General features: G+C 48.1%; 1 protein-coding gene across 1 annotated transcript; it reads left to right on the forward strand.

Annotated features, from left to right (window-relative positions):
• The first annotated feature begins 883 nt into the window (after nt 1-883).
• On the forward strand, nt 884-10,179 carry MAPK1IP1L (mitogen-activated protein kinase 1 interacting protein 1 like). The gene is made up of 4 exons (XM_086462362.1): nt 884-924; nt 7,972-7,999; nt 8,538-9,251; nt 9,714-10,179. Exons 2-4 carry the CDS (start codon nt 7,976-7,978, stop codon nt 9,723-9,725), a joined length of 750 nt encoding a protein of 249 aa, XP_086318488.1. The 5' UTR covers nt 884-924; nt 7,972-7,975; the 3' UTR covers nt 9,726-10,179.
• The last annotated feature ends 6,236 nt before the right edge of the window (nt 10,180-16,415 follow it).

The following is a 16,415-nucleotide window of genomic DNA, read 5'->3' on the forward strand; positions in this document are numbered from 1 at the left end:
TGAGTAGGGGGTATAATTTGGGTGGGTGGACCGTGAGTCGGAGGTCTCGACCACTCCTCGAATTGATCATGTTTGGTCAAGGAACACGTCCTTGGCTCGCAGGCTCTTGGCTCCTACCTGCTGTGGTCATGATTCAAAGATTATACACAGCAGGTACCATCATCAGCCCTGTCTTGCAGACATCTTGGACTACAACACACTGTCCTTGTCTCTAACCACTAATAGGTTATTGGTTAATGAATACCTTAGGCCTGGAATCTTACAGAGGCAGGCTAGCAGCATTAGCAATACAGATTTTATTTTATATTTGGTCATTTATTCCATTTGAGACTTATTTTCCCTGTATAATCATTAGTCTCTCCTATTAATATCCACTAATTAGGATTCTTGATATCCAAATGAAGATGGGAAAAGTAAGGGGATTTCTAAGCAGTATCCTAAAATCCTAAATCTGGTGATTTCTGCAACACTCCCGCCACTCAAAACACCTTGGGGGGGCGGGGGGGGGGGGGTCGCGGAATGAACATGGCCACGTATTCCCGGCGAGGCCGGGGCCGCCCGGGTCGCAGCCGCCCGGGCCGCGGCCGGCGGGAGGGGCCGCCCCGCTCGCCTCAGCGCCGCGCCCTCCCCTCTGCGCGCGCCGCGGCGGGAAGGCGCCACGTGACCGCGGCGGCGGGAAGCGGAGGGGAGGGGGCGTGGCCACGCGGCCCACCGCGGTGTGGGCGGGGAAGGAGAAGGAGGGGGCGCGGCGCTCCTCGGGGGGGGGTGGAGCCAACCGCGTGACCTTCCGGGCGGTGGGGGAGGCGGAGCGTGTGACGCCATTCCGCTTCCGCCTGGGCGTCGGGGTGGCGGTGGTGCTGCGGGCCGCCGCCTGCTGCCTCGCTCCTGGCCTGCGCCGCGCCGCGCCGCGCTCCTCCCGCCCAGGTACCCCCCCCGCCGCGGGGCGGCCGGCGGGCCCCGACGGCGCTCCGCCGCTCGGCCGGCCCGTTAGCCAGCGGGAAGGGAGGGCCCGACCGGGGCGGGGCGGGGGGGGGTTCCATCGCACACCGCCCCCGGGGTGGTGATGGTGTGGGGGGGGGGAACCGCCGGGCCGCGGCTGGTTCTGGCTCCTGCAGGCCCCCGGGGGAGGCGGGCGGGGAGGTGCCGCCGCTTCTCGCAGCCCCGGCGAGCTGCTGGGCGGGGGGGAGGGGTGTGGTACCGCGGGTCGCTGGCCTCGGGGGAGTGGCAGGAGCCGGCCTCCCCCGCCCGGGGACCCGCCGCCTCATGGGTACCGGTGGCGGCCTCATGGCGGCTGCTGCTGCCGCCTTCGGTTCCGTGGGGCTGGCTTCGCTGGCGTCCGCACGGCGAAGGGGGTTCGTTTGCAGCGGGTCTGTGGGTGGCGGCTGTGTCTTGGGTGGGTGAAATATTTTGTCGACTTGTATTTATGCTGTATGGTCGTCATCTATAAACAACTAAATGAATGGGGATCGCGTGTAGGGGACTTGAACTCAAAGGTTCTTCACTAGGGAAGGTCGCAGGCAGGTCACTTTTGCGTAGTTTGTGAGAAGTTGATTCATTTTATCGAATGTTTATATACTTAAGGTAGCTGACTTGCTGGGAAAGCTGGCGCTGTGTGGCACTAAAGGCCACATCGCTTGGTGAGAGAACTACTTACCTGATAGGTTTCATCCCTGAGAGAGAGAGCGTGTTTTTAGGCGAATTCCATGGAAAAACAGTGTTCAACTGATGCTGTTCAACTTTATTGTCAGTGGATGTAAGAACAAAGGTAGCTTTTCTTTTTTAAACAAAACTGACATGCCCTGAAACTGCCCTCCCCAAGGCCTGTGGAGCCCAGTGGCTGAGGCAGAAATCTGTGGTAAATATCAAGCCAGCCCTAGAAAGCACTTTGGATATTCTTGGAACTTGAGTTAATTCAAGTACATTTCGACAGTGCCAAAGCAAGAGGTGAAGTGCAGTGAGAGTGTGTCCTGAAGAGCAGTGAGCCTGGAAAAGAGCCTCTGTGAAGGAGCACAAAGCTGTGTGGTTTTGTTGAGGTTAAACTGGAACATGACAGACAATTTTGATGGTTTCATTGTGGTGGGACCGAAAAACCTGCAGTGAAGGTGTTTGATAGTTGCTTGCGCTCAGGGTCAGTATATTTATTTAATCTAACCCAAATAAAAATAATAAAACTGATAATTCCTGAGTATATAGCTTTGGTAGGAGGAGAATGCAGCTATTCTTTAAAGAGCTTTTACTGCTAGTTCAGGAAGACTTCTGAAAAATTGATAATTGGAAGCTAAAGCTATAAATGAGAAATAAAGCACACTTAAAAATGAGGATACATGATGGGAGCTGGCTCCATAGCTCTCAATAAAATTGCGAGGCAACCATGGAAGATATGTTTTAATTATCCTGAGCTGCTGGACTAATACATCTTTTGCAAGATTCACAGGGAAGGATGGTGTGGACAGGAGTAATCTTTGGCCGTGGAGACTCGCTGTTCTCCACTGGTTTTGTGACACAGCTGGCACACAAACAAGCCACCTCGGAGGTGATATATGTCTGCTGGGTTTGGAGCCATCTGCTTGTGATGTGGTGACCATCTGAAGTGATTAGGGCTGGTCTTGGTGAGGAGGCAGCTGTGAAGCCAAATGGCCTGTCATGGGTGGAAAACTGGAACAGATTACAGTTCCTAATGGCTTTATATTTTACAGGTCTTGGAAACTGATAAGACCCTTATTTTCAAGATTTTTTTTTTTTTCCTGGTAGTTGATAATATATAACAAATGCCACATTTTGGTTGTCACTCTTAATTAAATCTGGCCTGAAAATCTGAAATCTAAACGTCTGACTTCTTTTTGACAGCCGAAACAGACATGGGAAGGGGCAGAAAGATCACCAAATCTCATGTAACTACTAATGGTGTAACTGTTTGGGCTTTTTTTTTTCTCCCCCCCTTCAGTCTGTTCACCAGTTGTCTTTATTCTATCCCAGTGGATGAAGGCGCCGGCCAGCCAAAACGATTGCTGGTTCGTCAGCACATCAGCGCGCCTACCGAGAGGCGTTAGAGCTAGGGAAAGGCCGGCTGGAAAGTGTTGATGCTTAATGCCTGAAGGTAGAAGCTGCAGAAATTTGCATATTTTAGAAAACATTTAGAAGCTGTCAAAGATTTGGTCTCTCTTCCATTTTATCTGTATAGCTCTGTTGGGTAGTTACACTTATGTGGGCAGAAATCTTGTTGTAGATGAGGTTATGCTGGGAGGTATTAGTCATGTTACAGCGACAAAGGAACCTCTTTGCTGACAGAGCCGTGCCACCCAGTGGAAATGCAGCAGCTCCTGTTGCATCTAGAGAGCGTTTTTCTGTGTTTGAAAGATGATCTTGGAGACAGGAACTAAATCTGGCACATCGAGTGTTCGGAGAATGTCATACAACTCGAGAGAAAAAGCCGAAAGCAGTTGATTTTTGGATAGCTTTAGTAAAAGAAAGAATAAGTGTTTTGGACAGCTCTTTCTAATGAGGGCCCCTAAGGACTGATGATGGATAAAAGCCAGGAAAGGCAAGAGCATGGGGAAAAAGTGCTGCTACATCCATCCGTTTCAGTTGGCCTGGCTGCGATTGAGGGGTTAGAGCTTAAAACCTGTTTTACTGTGGAAGCCAGGGCGGATCGAGTGTGCCACACGCGGCACCACGCTTCCAGAAATGGGGCTGTCGCAGGCCTCTCTGAGAATCACCAGCTGTCCTGAGCGCTGTCAGCAGAACTAGCCTGCCAGTGCTTTTCTCACCTACCTGCTGTTAATTTTTGGGAGCAGCTCATGGGTGGCCAGGAGGGCTTGGAGCTTTGACTGCGTGTGGGTTTTGGGTAGGTGCACTGGAAGTCCTTCATGCCCTTATCACTCTTCAGGGTAAGGGATGAAAGAGATTCTGCTCAGAGATGCCTCTTTTTTTTTTTTTTTTTTTTTCCCCCCAGACATCAGTCAGCTCCCTTGTTCCCTCACTTTAGTTTCATGCTTCTGGCCATGGTGTCCCCGGAGGTGGCTGGGAAGCGCTGCCCTGGGCAGGCTCTGGGCCTTCTGGAAAGTGGGAGGGGATGTTTCCAGGGGCGGCAGCCTTCAGAAAACAAAGGAAATCTTATCTTAGTGGATGCCAGCAGGCCTTCAGTTCCAATGGTGCCAGTTCTGTCGTCTTTCTCCTCCCTGCCAAATTACTTGAACTCCTGAACCCTTCTTCTTCCACTCACTCTTTCTTCTCCCCGCAACTCCAGGAAAGAATAAATTGAAAGAAAGTTTAAACGTGGCGAAACAGACATCTGTGATGTGAATGGGCTTTTCTCTGCTCCTATCGGTGCTTGTACAGCGCTCTTCTAGGGAAGCTTCAAGAGAAAACGAGAGTCCATTTGTTTACTGACTCTCAAAATCTAGTCAAGACACCATTCAGTGCTTTTTTTCTAAAACCTTGAGCCCATGTCTGACCAGAAAATGGAGTTACTTGGCGGCCTTCTGTCTGACAGTGTCTCTGAGTCTGATTTGTGAGTGTGCGGATGCCTTGGGCAATGCTCTTACAAATATAATTGAGATTTCTGAAAGGTTTTGATTGACAACCTTTGCACTAGTGTTGAACGACTCGAATGGAATATAGATTCCAGATTTAAGTACGAATCAGTTCATATGTTGTCTGAACGCGTCTTAACGGTAATTTCAATTTCTTTTTCATTAAATGAAGGTGGCAGTACTCAGATTAAATGTGTGTTGAAAAAAACGTCCCCAAAGTAGGCCATCCTGTCTGCAAGAGGATCCTTGACATGCTTGGCATTGACTCAGTTATTCCAAATGTTGCCAACAAATGTTGCTCTTGTCTGCCTGCCAAAGTAAAAAAGCCACTAAATCTCATTATAAGCTATGCTTAACTACGCTTTTTTTTGATAGGCAGCAGAATTGTTTCCTTAATTTTCACGGCACAGACATATTTTGAAATTATCCGCTGACAAATATTGGGGATAGCTGTTGATATTTGGAGTGCAGGCCTGTGTCAACTGTCTTCATCCGCTGCTTTGACTTGAATTTACTACTCTCTGTCACTTTTGGGACAGATCATGGGATTTTTCTTCTGAGTTCTCCTTTAGGTCTGTTTCCTCTCTTCCTTCTCTCCTTGCAGCATATGCTATAATGTCTTCTGTGGGCTTTTTTCAATCTCTTGTAGCTTTCTTTTTCAGTTGGTCGTATCCCATCTCTCTGCCTAAAGAGAGGGTGAGTCTCTTGGCCTGTTTTGGTGTTGCTTTTTGCAAACCTGGTTTGTTTTTTTTTTTCCCCCTTATGAATACATTTGCATGCACATTTATGTAAAACGTTCTTTTTGTATGTATATTAATGATCGATCTCCTGTATTTTGTGGGTGATGTTAAATAGCTTCAGTGACTGTATAGATAAATTGAAGTACAATGCCGCTAAAAAGCACATCTCAGCTTCCAGTTACTACTGAGCACGGCTTGTTGCAAAACCTAATGAACTCTTTTAACATAAGAGGTACCTGGTGAAGAGAAATCGAGCTGTTTCTAATAGATGTCTCTCGAACAGCTGAGCTGGTAACGGGAGCAGAAACCCCTTTCCTGATGCAGTTCAGTTGGTTTCTCAACTTTGAACAAGCGGTCGCTGATCTCACCAGTGTACCTCATCTGATGCAAAGATTGAGGGATTTGTGCTTACTTGAAGGAACTACTGCTCTTACAGGCTGACATTGGAGCTGTAACAAACCTTTGGATTCGTGTGGTTAGGCACTTGTTTCCACCAGGGCCGCTAACTTTGTACATGTGTATTTCTTAAAAGGTTTATTTAAATTATTGGGTGTAACTTGAAGTTCACTGTGTTTCCACAGGGGTCTGGGTTGCTCGGTGTAGTCATAAATAACTTGGGAAATGAGATGAGCAGTGTGTCTTGTTGATGTGAAGCCATTCAGGAAAGTAAGGATTAGGTAATAAACCAGCAGATATAATTTTCATTGATAAATCTGATGTAATTCAGAGTAGATAAATGTAGAGTGGCCCATATAATTTCTTGTATAAAATGATGGGCTGACCCTTAACACTGAGGAATGAAATATTGCCACAAAAGTGTCAGTTCTGAAGTGATCAAAAAGCAGATGAAACATTAAGAAGTATTAGGAAGGAAATAGAAGACAAACCAGAACATAATTACGAAACTGTATAAATCAATGGTTATCCCACATCTTGAATTCTGAGTGGTTCTTTCTCATCATTCACCGCAAAAGATACAAAAGAATTGGAAAAGCCTCAAAGAGAGGCAGTGAGCATAATCAAAGGTAGGGAATAGCTGCTGCAGAAGGGTCGATGAAATAAGTTGCAGCTCAGCCTGGAGAAGGAACAGCTAAAAGAAAATGGTAAAAGTCTGTAGGATAACGATCAGCGTGGGCAGGGGGGATAAGAATGGACTTACTGATTTCCTCAGCTGCAAGAATGAAGGAGTGACAACTGAAACTAGCAAGATCCAGGTTTAGAACAGAAAAGAAGGTGCCTTTTTGTGTGACAGATAGCAGCCCTGTGGAGTTCCTGCCCGTGGATGTTGTAGGTACAAGTGGGGAAACTAGATGTGCTTGTGGGAAGAGGAATTATTTGAGGGTTGTTACTCTGTACAGCTTAGGAAGTCTCTGAGCTTGGAATCGTTGAAGTATTGGTGTGAGTGTCATCCCTGTTCTTGTCCTTCCCTGCTGGTCATTGTTGAAGACAGAACGGGATGCTGAGCTAAATGGCCCCTTGTCTGATCCAGTACTGCCCTAAGATTAGGAATTGTGTAGATAGTAATAAACTTGCACTTTCAGAGAAGGCTCTAGTTTATACGAGCTTTATTTGCATTATGTCACTTACAATCTAATGGAGCTTATAAACCGATTTCCCGTACGCTTCTCTGTACAGACCTCCATCCCTGAGACCAATCTCTGTGTTAAAAGTCAGGTCTTCACCATCAACAAGGATATTTTTTTTCTTTTTTTTTCTTTTTTTTTTGGAGGTGGTCAGCTTGGCAGTAGTATTTGTACTCTTGACTTGTATTTTGCATTTTACCTCCTCTTTTGTACCTCTCCATCTCCTACACTCCCTTAAAACCTTGTCCACCTATTTCACCTGCTCGTGGTCATCTTTCTAAAGAGTTCCTTGCCTCTAGCCAGTTTTGTTGTCAGTTGGTCAAACGGACTGTAACTTCAGCTGCCCTTTTCTGGGGCTAACAAGGGTGGACAAAGCCAGTCGGTTCATTGAGGCGAAGCTCTGGAAAGCTCCAAGTGCAGCAGTTGCCTTCAGGAAGGGAGAGCCCATGGCTCGTTGGTCCCTGTTTTCGATGCTGCTTGTCAGTGTGGAGAGGTCAGAAATTAGGTAGGGGTTAGTGCCACGTTCGTCACATCCACAGCCAGTTCGGGCGAGCTAGCTGGCTTCCGTGAACGTAAATAAGAGCATTCGCTGCCTTTATGTTCTGAAATAAATGGAGGGTGAAGCATCAGTGAGCTATAGTTCTGTTGTTTCTGGCAATAAGATCTGCACAGGGATTTAATCACACGTTGGTTTAGATGCATTAACATCGCCTGCCAGCAGCCCGCTGTACCTTTTCTGAGTCCCAGTTTAGAGAAGACCCCGAATACTTTGGAGGCATCGCTGCCTGGGTAGGCTGCCTGCTCGCTATCAATGCTTGACATATTTTTTAGTGTCATGTGACCCATTTGCATTATGTGTTGGTCCTGTCCAAGGTGAGACAGGTAGAGGCTGAAACCTTCCCTTTCCATGAGAACTCCATCAAGAAGGAAGTATTTGGGTAGCACGTGTCTGTGTGGGCCGGAGTCGTTCAAACAAAGCCGCTGCTAAGAGGCGCTGCCAGTTCAACACTTACTGTGGTTTGAATGAGACGAGCGTAGAGTTTGTCTCGTGAACTCTTGCTTGAAATACTTTTATTATTTTCAACAAATTTCACTTTATCTTACCTTACTTTTCAGCAAAATGTCTGGAACTGATGATTTTTCGGTAAGTAACAGTTTTTCTTTCCTGAAGATCAGCCAGTTGTGTTACTTCAGTCTAAAAGTTGACGTGCTTTTTGAAGAAGAAGGGGAGCTTACAGTCGAGAGGCGATTGCCTCTGTATTGCAGTTGTGGTGTTTTCCCTTTGGGTAGATGTAGCAATCTGTGGCCTAAACATAGGGAGCTGCTAGGTGCCTTGTGGGTTCTCTTCTGCTGCGGTATTAACAAAGGAGTTGTGCTTTAACAGCGTCAGAATAGCTCTAATGGAAACCTATGAAAATCTTTTCGGATTTGTGCTGAAATTGCTTACTGCTCTGTGTGGTAGGTCGCCTTTTATCTTTGGTTTTCTAACTGCAGCATGTCAGAATGCCTCTTCTACCTTAACGATAGAAGCTGCACAAAAATGAATGTAATCATCTCTGTGCAGCAACAAAGAGCTTTTCTCCCGTTTTGGCAACTGAAACCTATACAGGTAGTGGGGGAATGTCTGCAGCTCCGGTGTCCTGTAGGCCCTTCTGCCTTCTCACCGCTGCTTTGTCTCTCAGTTGGCAGATGCTCTACCAGATCAGTCGCCTGCTAAAACCTCCAAAGTGAGCAGCACAAAACCCGGCCAACAGCCTGGTCAGCCACCGCAGGCTTGGCCAGCTTCGAATCCTTGGAACAACCCCAGCGCTCCCCCTACGGCGCCCACCGGACTGCCACCAAACACGTCCGCTTCCAGCGTGCCCTTCGGACCTCCGCCAACAGGAATGTATCCTTCAATGCCCCCTGGACCGCCTGCTCCATTTCCTCCTCCTCCTACTGGACCCTCTTGCCCTCCTCCTGGTGGTCCATATCCACCCCCAACTGTGCCAGGTCCTGTCCCGCCAGGGCAATATCCTCCACCAAATATGCCCTTTCCAGAGCTTCCAAGACCTTACGGTGGTCCAACAGAGCCAGCTGCACCTCCTGCTCCTGTTGGGCCATGGGGATCCATGCCCTCTGGAGCATGGGGACCAACAATGGGAGGGCAGTATCCTGCACCTAGCATGCCATATCCACCCCCAGGGCCATATTCCGCTCCTACCCAGACTCCAGGGGCTGCGCCAACAGTACCATGGGGTACAGTTCCACCTGGAACATGGGGACCTTCACCGCCAGGTCCATTCCCTCCACCCACAGGATCGTATCCAGCTCCAGGACTATATCCTACGCCCCCTAATCCTTTTCAAGTGCCATCTGGTCCTGCTGGTGCTCCATCAATGCCTGGTGGTCCCCATGTGAGTATTTGATTTTTTTGGTCTTGAATTACCCTAAAATGTCATACTTTTAAGTGGGGAAATTCAGTAGCATAAGACCTAGGAGTGCAGGTAAGGAATTGCAGCACGTCTGGCTTAGTTCTGCAGTCAGTGGAGTAATAGCCAACTTGTTAACCTAACTAAATACTCTAGAACAGGGAAATCGTGTCAAGTTGGAGTGTGTCTGAGCATCACGTTGCAGCGGGCTTCCACTATTTGGAAGACCTTCTCTAAAAGGCAGAGGAGGGGAGAAAGCCTTGTAATAATTGCTGAAAGAGAAAATATTCTAGTCCCTGTAACCTAGAGAGATCGCTTCTAGGGTGCAGAGGGGAGGGAATAACAAACTATTAAGGACTAATTTGTTCTTAATTAAGAATTTTTGTAACTGTGAACGATCTGCTTTGTGAAAAGCCTGTATTGACCTTGAATTATTGTCTCTTGCAGCCTTACCGTTGAATACATTCTGGGCAACAAAATACTGTAGCTTACCACCTTCATCCACTACTTACAGAGATTTTTACAGTTTTTGTTTCAGTAACGTTTGGGGCTATGAAGAATACTTGCCTCTTATATGTGCATTTGAGGTATGAAGGAGCAGTTTGCCTAAATTTACCTTGCTCGTACGCTGACAGAATTGTTTGGTTTAATAAAATGAATTACGAAGAGCAAAATAAAACTAATATCTGTGATTCTTAATGCTGGCAAGCGTTCCTTGGAAAAATGGGAGTTGCCAAGTAAGGATTGTAAAGAATCAGGCCCAAGGACTTTAAAAAAAAGTTAATTCTTAAATTTCCACGAATGCTTTAAGTCTTGTTGCCAGACTTGTGCTGGTTACTGAATGGATGGATAGTCATATTTTGTCTATTTTCAGGTTATTCTAAAATGTCAATAAAAAGTGTTTCAAGATTTTTTTTTTGTCAAGAAATCTAATTTTTGAACATGCTACAGTAATTCAAACTAAAGAGACAGAGCATGTGAACTTGAAGGTTTTTCTCAGCATTTTGTATATACTCAAAACGATGGCTCAGTCTGGGACTCCGGAAGAGAAGAGACGCGTTTGAAATACTCGGTCTGACTTGTCGGCACACTGTTCGTGGTCACAAACAGGCATTTATGTGCAAATAACCTGGATGTGCAGTTAACTTTGAATCGACAAATGTGAGTTTTATGCATGCAAATGAGGACATCCTTTTGCCGGTTCTCATTCTGTGGTGGTTGGAAGTTTGGCTTGGTCTATGTAAAGAGAAACTGATTCCCACTTAGGTAAGGTACTTCCCTATTTCTAACCTGGGTTCTAGTCCTTTAAAATTTGACTTTGCTGCTGGGTTGTATGAACTCAGCAGACTTTGAGTCCCTGGAAACTGAACTTGAGCTTAAAAGATCAAAAAAAACCCCCACCCCAACCTGACAATTCCCTTCCCGGCAGTTTTTTGGCATGGCATTTAGTTTATCAGCTACAAAGATCCTTATTTCCACAGTTGAGAAGGAGGAGGTCTCATCGGGGCTCTGCTGAATATGGGGATGGGGAGGAGTCCTCTGTTCTCAGCTGGGTGTCTGCATACCTCACTGAGTAAGTGTCAGCTGGGAGGAGCTCAATGTCTCGAAGCCTGTGCACTGCTGTGGAGCTGTCCCTCTCCGAAGGGGCGCTGCAGGAAGCTTTCAGACTCTTGCCGTAGCTGCGCCAAGAGCCCACGAGGGGCTTGCTGCGGCGCTGGTTTCGCGTTCCCCAGGCACGCAGCCGCGTGTAGGTGAGCAATTCTGGCACTGCTGGTGGTCCTTCGTAGCCTAGACTTGGACTGTGGAGGGGTTTGCCCCCCCCCCCAGCTGGGGGGATCCTAACTTAGCCTCTGTAGGTAGAACTAGGAACAAATTTTGCTGAACATGGTAGCTCGTTAGGGAGTCTTTCTATCATGGAACTGTGAACGCAAGTGAATTCTCTCCCAGTACCTTGTCGTGGCTTCCTGCATGCATGTGATGGACTTCTTCAGAGCAAATGGGGTGACCTGGTGGCCGTGCCCGTTCACTTCTTCAGAGCAAATGGGGTGACCTGGTGGCCGTGCCCGTTCACTACTTCAGAACAAATGGGGTGACCTGGTGGCCGTGCCCGTTGGTAGTCTTGGCCGTTATGGCAAAGTCCTGCCGTGTTTTTGCAGAAGGAAGCGGTCAGCTTAGCTGTGGCTGTTTTAATCTAATGTCGTGACAACTATTAGCAAAAGTACGTGTGTTTTTTGTTTTAGGAAGACGGTACTGGAGCGGAACGAAAATACGTAACATTTCAGCTTAAAACCTAGCGTAATCCTAGAAACAGGAACCAGAAGTACAAGTCTTCCCTGACCTTAAATAAGCCCCAGGGCCCCCCCCAAACAGCCTTGGCTTAGATCTTGGCAAGACTAATTAAAAATTAACATACAAGAACATTGACTACATTTGCTTAAGTGCTTTTTTTGATACCTGCAGCCTTAGATTATAAATCAATGTAGTGAAAAAACCATTTATTCCGAATGAATGACTCGTGCAGTAGCAGCATTCCAGTTTGAAATTGCACTGGCCGTATGTCTTTGCAGGGAACGGGAAGAGGTAGGAAAGGATGAAGCAAAAAGTAGAAAGTAATGGATTTTCAGAAAGGGGATTTGTAAAAGTAACTAGACTTCTGGGTTCTTCCTGAAATAGGCAGGATTTATTACTGGAACATTTAGGCTAAAATTCAGTATATATGGGATGTTTTTCAATGTATATTCGTATTTCTTGAGGTCATGGAAACTGTTTCATAACCCCTTTGTTTTTGTGAGCAGAGTTCTTTGCATAGCAGTGAAAAGGGTATACCTGTTAATCTATTGTGTAAAAACTCAAGTTGTCACTATATACCGTGTAGTAACTTTATCACATGTTATGTCAAGTGTGAGCAACTTCTGGCCTGAAGCTTTTGCAATGGAATTTGTACATTTCTATGCATCCTTTGAGTTAAATTGCTGAGAAGTTCGTTTTGACTTGTGCTTTGAGATTGACATACTGCATTTGTTTACAATATGAAATATAAGCAATCACATCTTTAAAGTATAGATTATCACCTGCTGCTGTATTTTCTTTAGATGAAACAAATATTGCTGTATGATAGTGAGAAGCTATAAATACAGGATTTGATATTTTTTTGAAAATGCTGTCACTTTTGTATAAGATTAGACATTAAACGTATTTTCAAGACTGTCGTGTTTACTGTTTTTCAATTACTGCTTTTGCCATGCTTGTGTAGACTTTTGCCTTGAATGGATAGTGAAACTAGGACGTCCTTGATTTGCAAAGACTGAATATAAAATCAGAATTACTTGACTTCTGTGAGTGTTTTTCCTCTTCCTTTTGTGACTTTTCATTTTTTTGCAGCCTGTGCCTAAGGCCTATGAAATGTGGATGTGACCACTGGTATGTTGTGGCATGTCAGCCTCGGGTGTTGTCTGTTCGCAAACTGCCTTGTTCAGTAAGAGGAAAAAAAACCCAACAACACCTGGTCTTGCTTGTTCTAGAGGAAGGGCTTATTGTTTTCCCTCTGAAGAGCGTGGTGTGGATGTCGTCGTGGCTCTGAACGGTTGCTGTGCGAGGTTGATGCACGCGGACGTGGTAAGTGACCCGCAAACCAACGTCTCTCTGTGCTCACCAGGAGTTTGGGGCGATAGGGGTGGGTCATCACGTGTGAGGAACTCCAGGGGCTCGGCCGTGGTGCGAACTACAAAGTTTGGGCATCGCTCCATTTACATTCTTCCTACGCGGCGGCTTGCAGAAGGGCTCGCACTGAGCTGGCCAGCGCTGCCACCGCTGTCCACACCTTTGCCCTTTCAGGAAGGTAAAAATGGGAGGAGTGAAGAGTGGAAACAAAAATAATTGATCCACTTCAAGGCTTGGAGAAACAAGCTCCTCCGAGATCAGGCACCGAATGTGATCCTTAACCTCTGTTACCGGAACAACACGGTGCGTGGGCAGCGCTTGATCTCGGCGGTGCTCAGCTGGGGGGTTGTCCACCCCTCTGGGTTCCTCGAACGAATTGTCTCCTGTGACCCCTTTGCAGTGGGGGAGATGCAGACATGGGTGTGCTGGTCCAGTTAGGTTAATTGCTGCCCTGCAGGCTGAACCCCTGTAATGGAATTGGGGGGGGGGATCTGAGTAGCGATACCCACAGGATTCTTGGGGGAGCAGATGGTACTCCAAAACTCTTCCAGGGGTCTCGCGGAGGTGTGCGTGGCTGGATCCGCGATGCGGGGTGGGTGAGTTCGGGTCTGCGGTCGGGAAGGCAGACGCCTGAGCTTTCCCCAGGCAGGTTCAGACCCATTCCTGTGCCCCGGTGCCGATTCCCTGACCAGCCTGTTTAAAAGAGCCTCCCCGCTGTCCGAGGGGTGGGATGTTGGTAGGAAAGTTGGCTTTAGCTTCTGGGTAGCAAGAGCCCTCGGGACAAAACTTCTCATACGTGTTTTTCTTAATCGTGGCTTTCCTATTTCTGAAGTTAAGCACAAAATTCCGATTATCAGAACAATTCTCCGCCCTTCAAAGGGCCGTTATTCACCAGGCACGTAATAAATCAGTGTGGTGTCATCTGCCAAGCCAAGAAATGCAAGTTTTTGCTCTAATACGAGCTCCTGATTGCGCAGTACGTGCTGCCAGATGAACTGTCACCGCCTTGTGGTGTGCTGACCCCGAGACAGCTGGAGAAGGATCTCAAGTGAGCTTGGCCCCGGGTTGCTCTGTGGGTGGGTACTGGTACCGGTGACGTGGAGAGTGGGAAGCCCTGGCCCCCACCTGGAGTCCCCGATACCTGGGCGTGCGGTACTGGGGGTCATGGTCTGAAGAGGGGCGGTGGCTGGGTGTCGTTTGCAGCCTTCCCTGCCTGTTGGCCCGGCTTTCCCAGGTCCCTTCAAGGCAGTTGCAGCGGGAGGGTCAGCTGTAACTTTTCCTCCACTCCCGCCATTCCATGGAATTTGAGTTCACGTCACCTAAGATCGTACACACATGCGCACACGGATAAAGCGGGTAACAGCAGGGTGAAATTTTTCTCTTTCTTTTGGTGGCTGTAGCCTGCAGAACCTCTCGGGTGTGCGGGAAATCCGAGGCGGAAAGCCGTGTGCAGCGAGGCAGCGCGCTGTCGCGAGCAGGTACTTGTGTTCAGGGAGCTGCTGGTTGCTCCAGTCCACCCGCTGGATGAGGGTGAAGATGGAAGGATGGGGACTGTGTCCCCCCCGCGCAGCAGCTCGTAGGGTGTGGTAAGGTGGAGTTCCAGGTTACACCGAGATGAGCGAAGAGGGGTCGTAACGGTGTAACAGTGCAGGCCCTTCAGTTCGGCAGTGTTGGGTTCCATGGAAAAAAAACACGGTGTAATTTCCCTGTTACAGTGGAGAGGAAGCAGCAAGAGCCTGTTTCTGTGCTCTTCCCAGCTTTCTCGGGACACTCAGCCGGGAAGGGCTGTGCTGGGAAGTCACTCGCAAACCTTTGGGGTTAACTTCAGGTCCTAGGGCTGTTGTCTGCACGAGATCTTCCTGCTCTTGCGGAGTCATGTGGTGATCAGGGGAAGGAATTCGTGTAGCGCTTCAACTCTCGCATCAAGCTGCCCCAGTCACCGGATCTGTTTCCCATGGTGGTGACGATGGTTTAATACACATCTCCCTACCTCTTCCCCCTCTGCCACCGCCCCAGGTACCTTGAACCCAGGTGACTTCTCTGATGTAACCCCACGTACGGCCCACAAAGTGTTCCGCTGAACGGGGCAGAGCCAAAGGCTGGCGCTGCTGCCGAGAGCGATCTGGGTGAGGAGACGCTGGTGTTGGGCTGTCTGTCAGTGGGAGGAAGCTCATCCAGAAGAGGAGCTGGAGCACGTGTCCACCGTAAGCGTTTAACGTCCTGCTCCGCAGAGGAGCTCGTTTCTCTGAGCCAGAGAGGGATCCTAGGGAGGCTGAGCTGTTTGACTCATTAAAGGTTGGATCCTGGGGGGGAGGCTGTGTGGAAGCTGGGTACCCTGCTGTGCCTTGTCCTCTTCCTGGCTGTTTCCAAGCAATGTTTAGGCTGAAGCTGATGTCCTCAGTGTGAAATGGCCTGGGGAGAATCACTTCTGGTTTAGGTTTAAAAGAGGAAAGCTTCCTGCTGGTGGCGGAGACCTCGTGCTAAAGCAAACACCAGCTCGTGTTGCTGCAATGCTGGATGATGGCTGGAGTTTAAGCCAGAGTGTCAGACCAGCAACAAGGAGAAACCTTTTCACCACGAGGACGACCGAGCGTTGGAGTGGATTGTCCAAAGAGGTAGTGCAGTCTCCATCCTTGGAGGTTTTGAAGGCTGGCCTGGATAAAGCCCTGAGCAGCCTGGGCTGACCTGGGAGCTGGCCCTGCTCCGAGGGGCGATTAGGAACCTCCTGATGTCCCTTCCCACCAGAATTACCCCATGACTCTGAAGAAATTCGCACTGTTCCATGTCTGATTCAAAGCAAACGGAATGTATCTGTTCTTGAAACAAATTCAGAAGGGGACAAGTGACTGCAGATGTCCTTTGTGACTGCTTGGGCTTACTCTGGCTAATTAGTGCAGTGTCATTCCGGGGTCGATCGATGGCTTCTGATGGGAACCCAGTACGTGCTAACAAGGGCTTTCTGTCCATTTTATTGAGCTGTTAAAGGATAATGAGAAGTAAAATTGTATTATGGTGCCTTTTCACAAGAACGTGCTTCATTTGCATGATGTGAAAAGCTCTATATAGCACTTTGTGTGGTAGAAATTGTTCAGAAGGGTTTTCAATCCTCTGCTTTCAAATTTGCCTGTATTCCCTTCGGTTTTAGGGCAACGCCCTCCAGCACAGAGAATGTGGCAGGTTATCCTACTTGGAATTTGCTTAAAAGTGGGAAGAATTAACACTTCAATGTCCTGGTGCGTGTTCTCGCTGCGTGTTGGGCTGTGTGAAGCTGGAGTTTGCTGGCGCTCTTCAAGGAGACGCCGTCAGAGTTGATTATCTTGCAAGCTTTTGGATACAGGCACTTCGGAGCCTTAGCAGCTTCCCCGCCACGCTTCCACGTTTGCGTTTCAACCTTGATGCTGTCCCCGTTTTCCTGCTCAGAAAGCTGAGTGGGAGCAACACCACGTAACCTGGGGAAGATCCCATCAGTGGGTCTGAGCTGCTGCTGCT

The sequence above is a fragment of the Leptosomus discolor genome, chromosome 3, assembly GCF_034619465.1.
Source record: "Leptosomus discolor isolate bLepDis1 chromosome 3, bLepDis1.hap2, whole genome shotgun sequence".
Taxonomy (NCBI): domain Eukaryota; kingdom Metazoa; phylum Chordata; class Aves; order Leptosomiformes; family Leptosomidae; genus Leptosomus; species Leptosomus discolor.

Bases quoted from the DNA above. Each gene is read 5' to 3' on its own strand.
- MAPK1IP1L (XM_086462362.1), top strand. From the start codon at position 7,976: ATGTCTGGAACTGATGATTTTTCG. The intron at 8,000-8,537 runs GTAAGTAACAGT...TTTGTCTCTCAG, and splicing joins CTGGAACTGATGATTTTTCG to TTGGCAGATGCTCTACCAGA.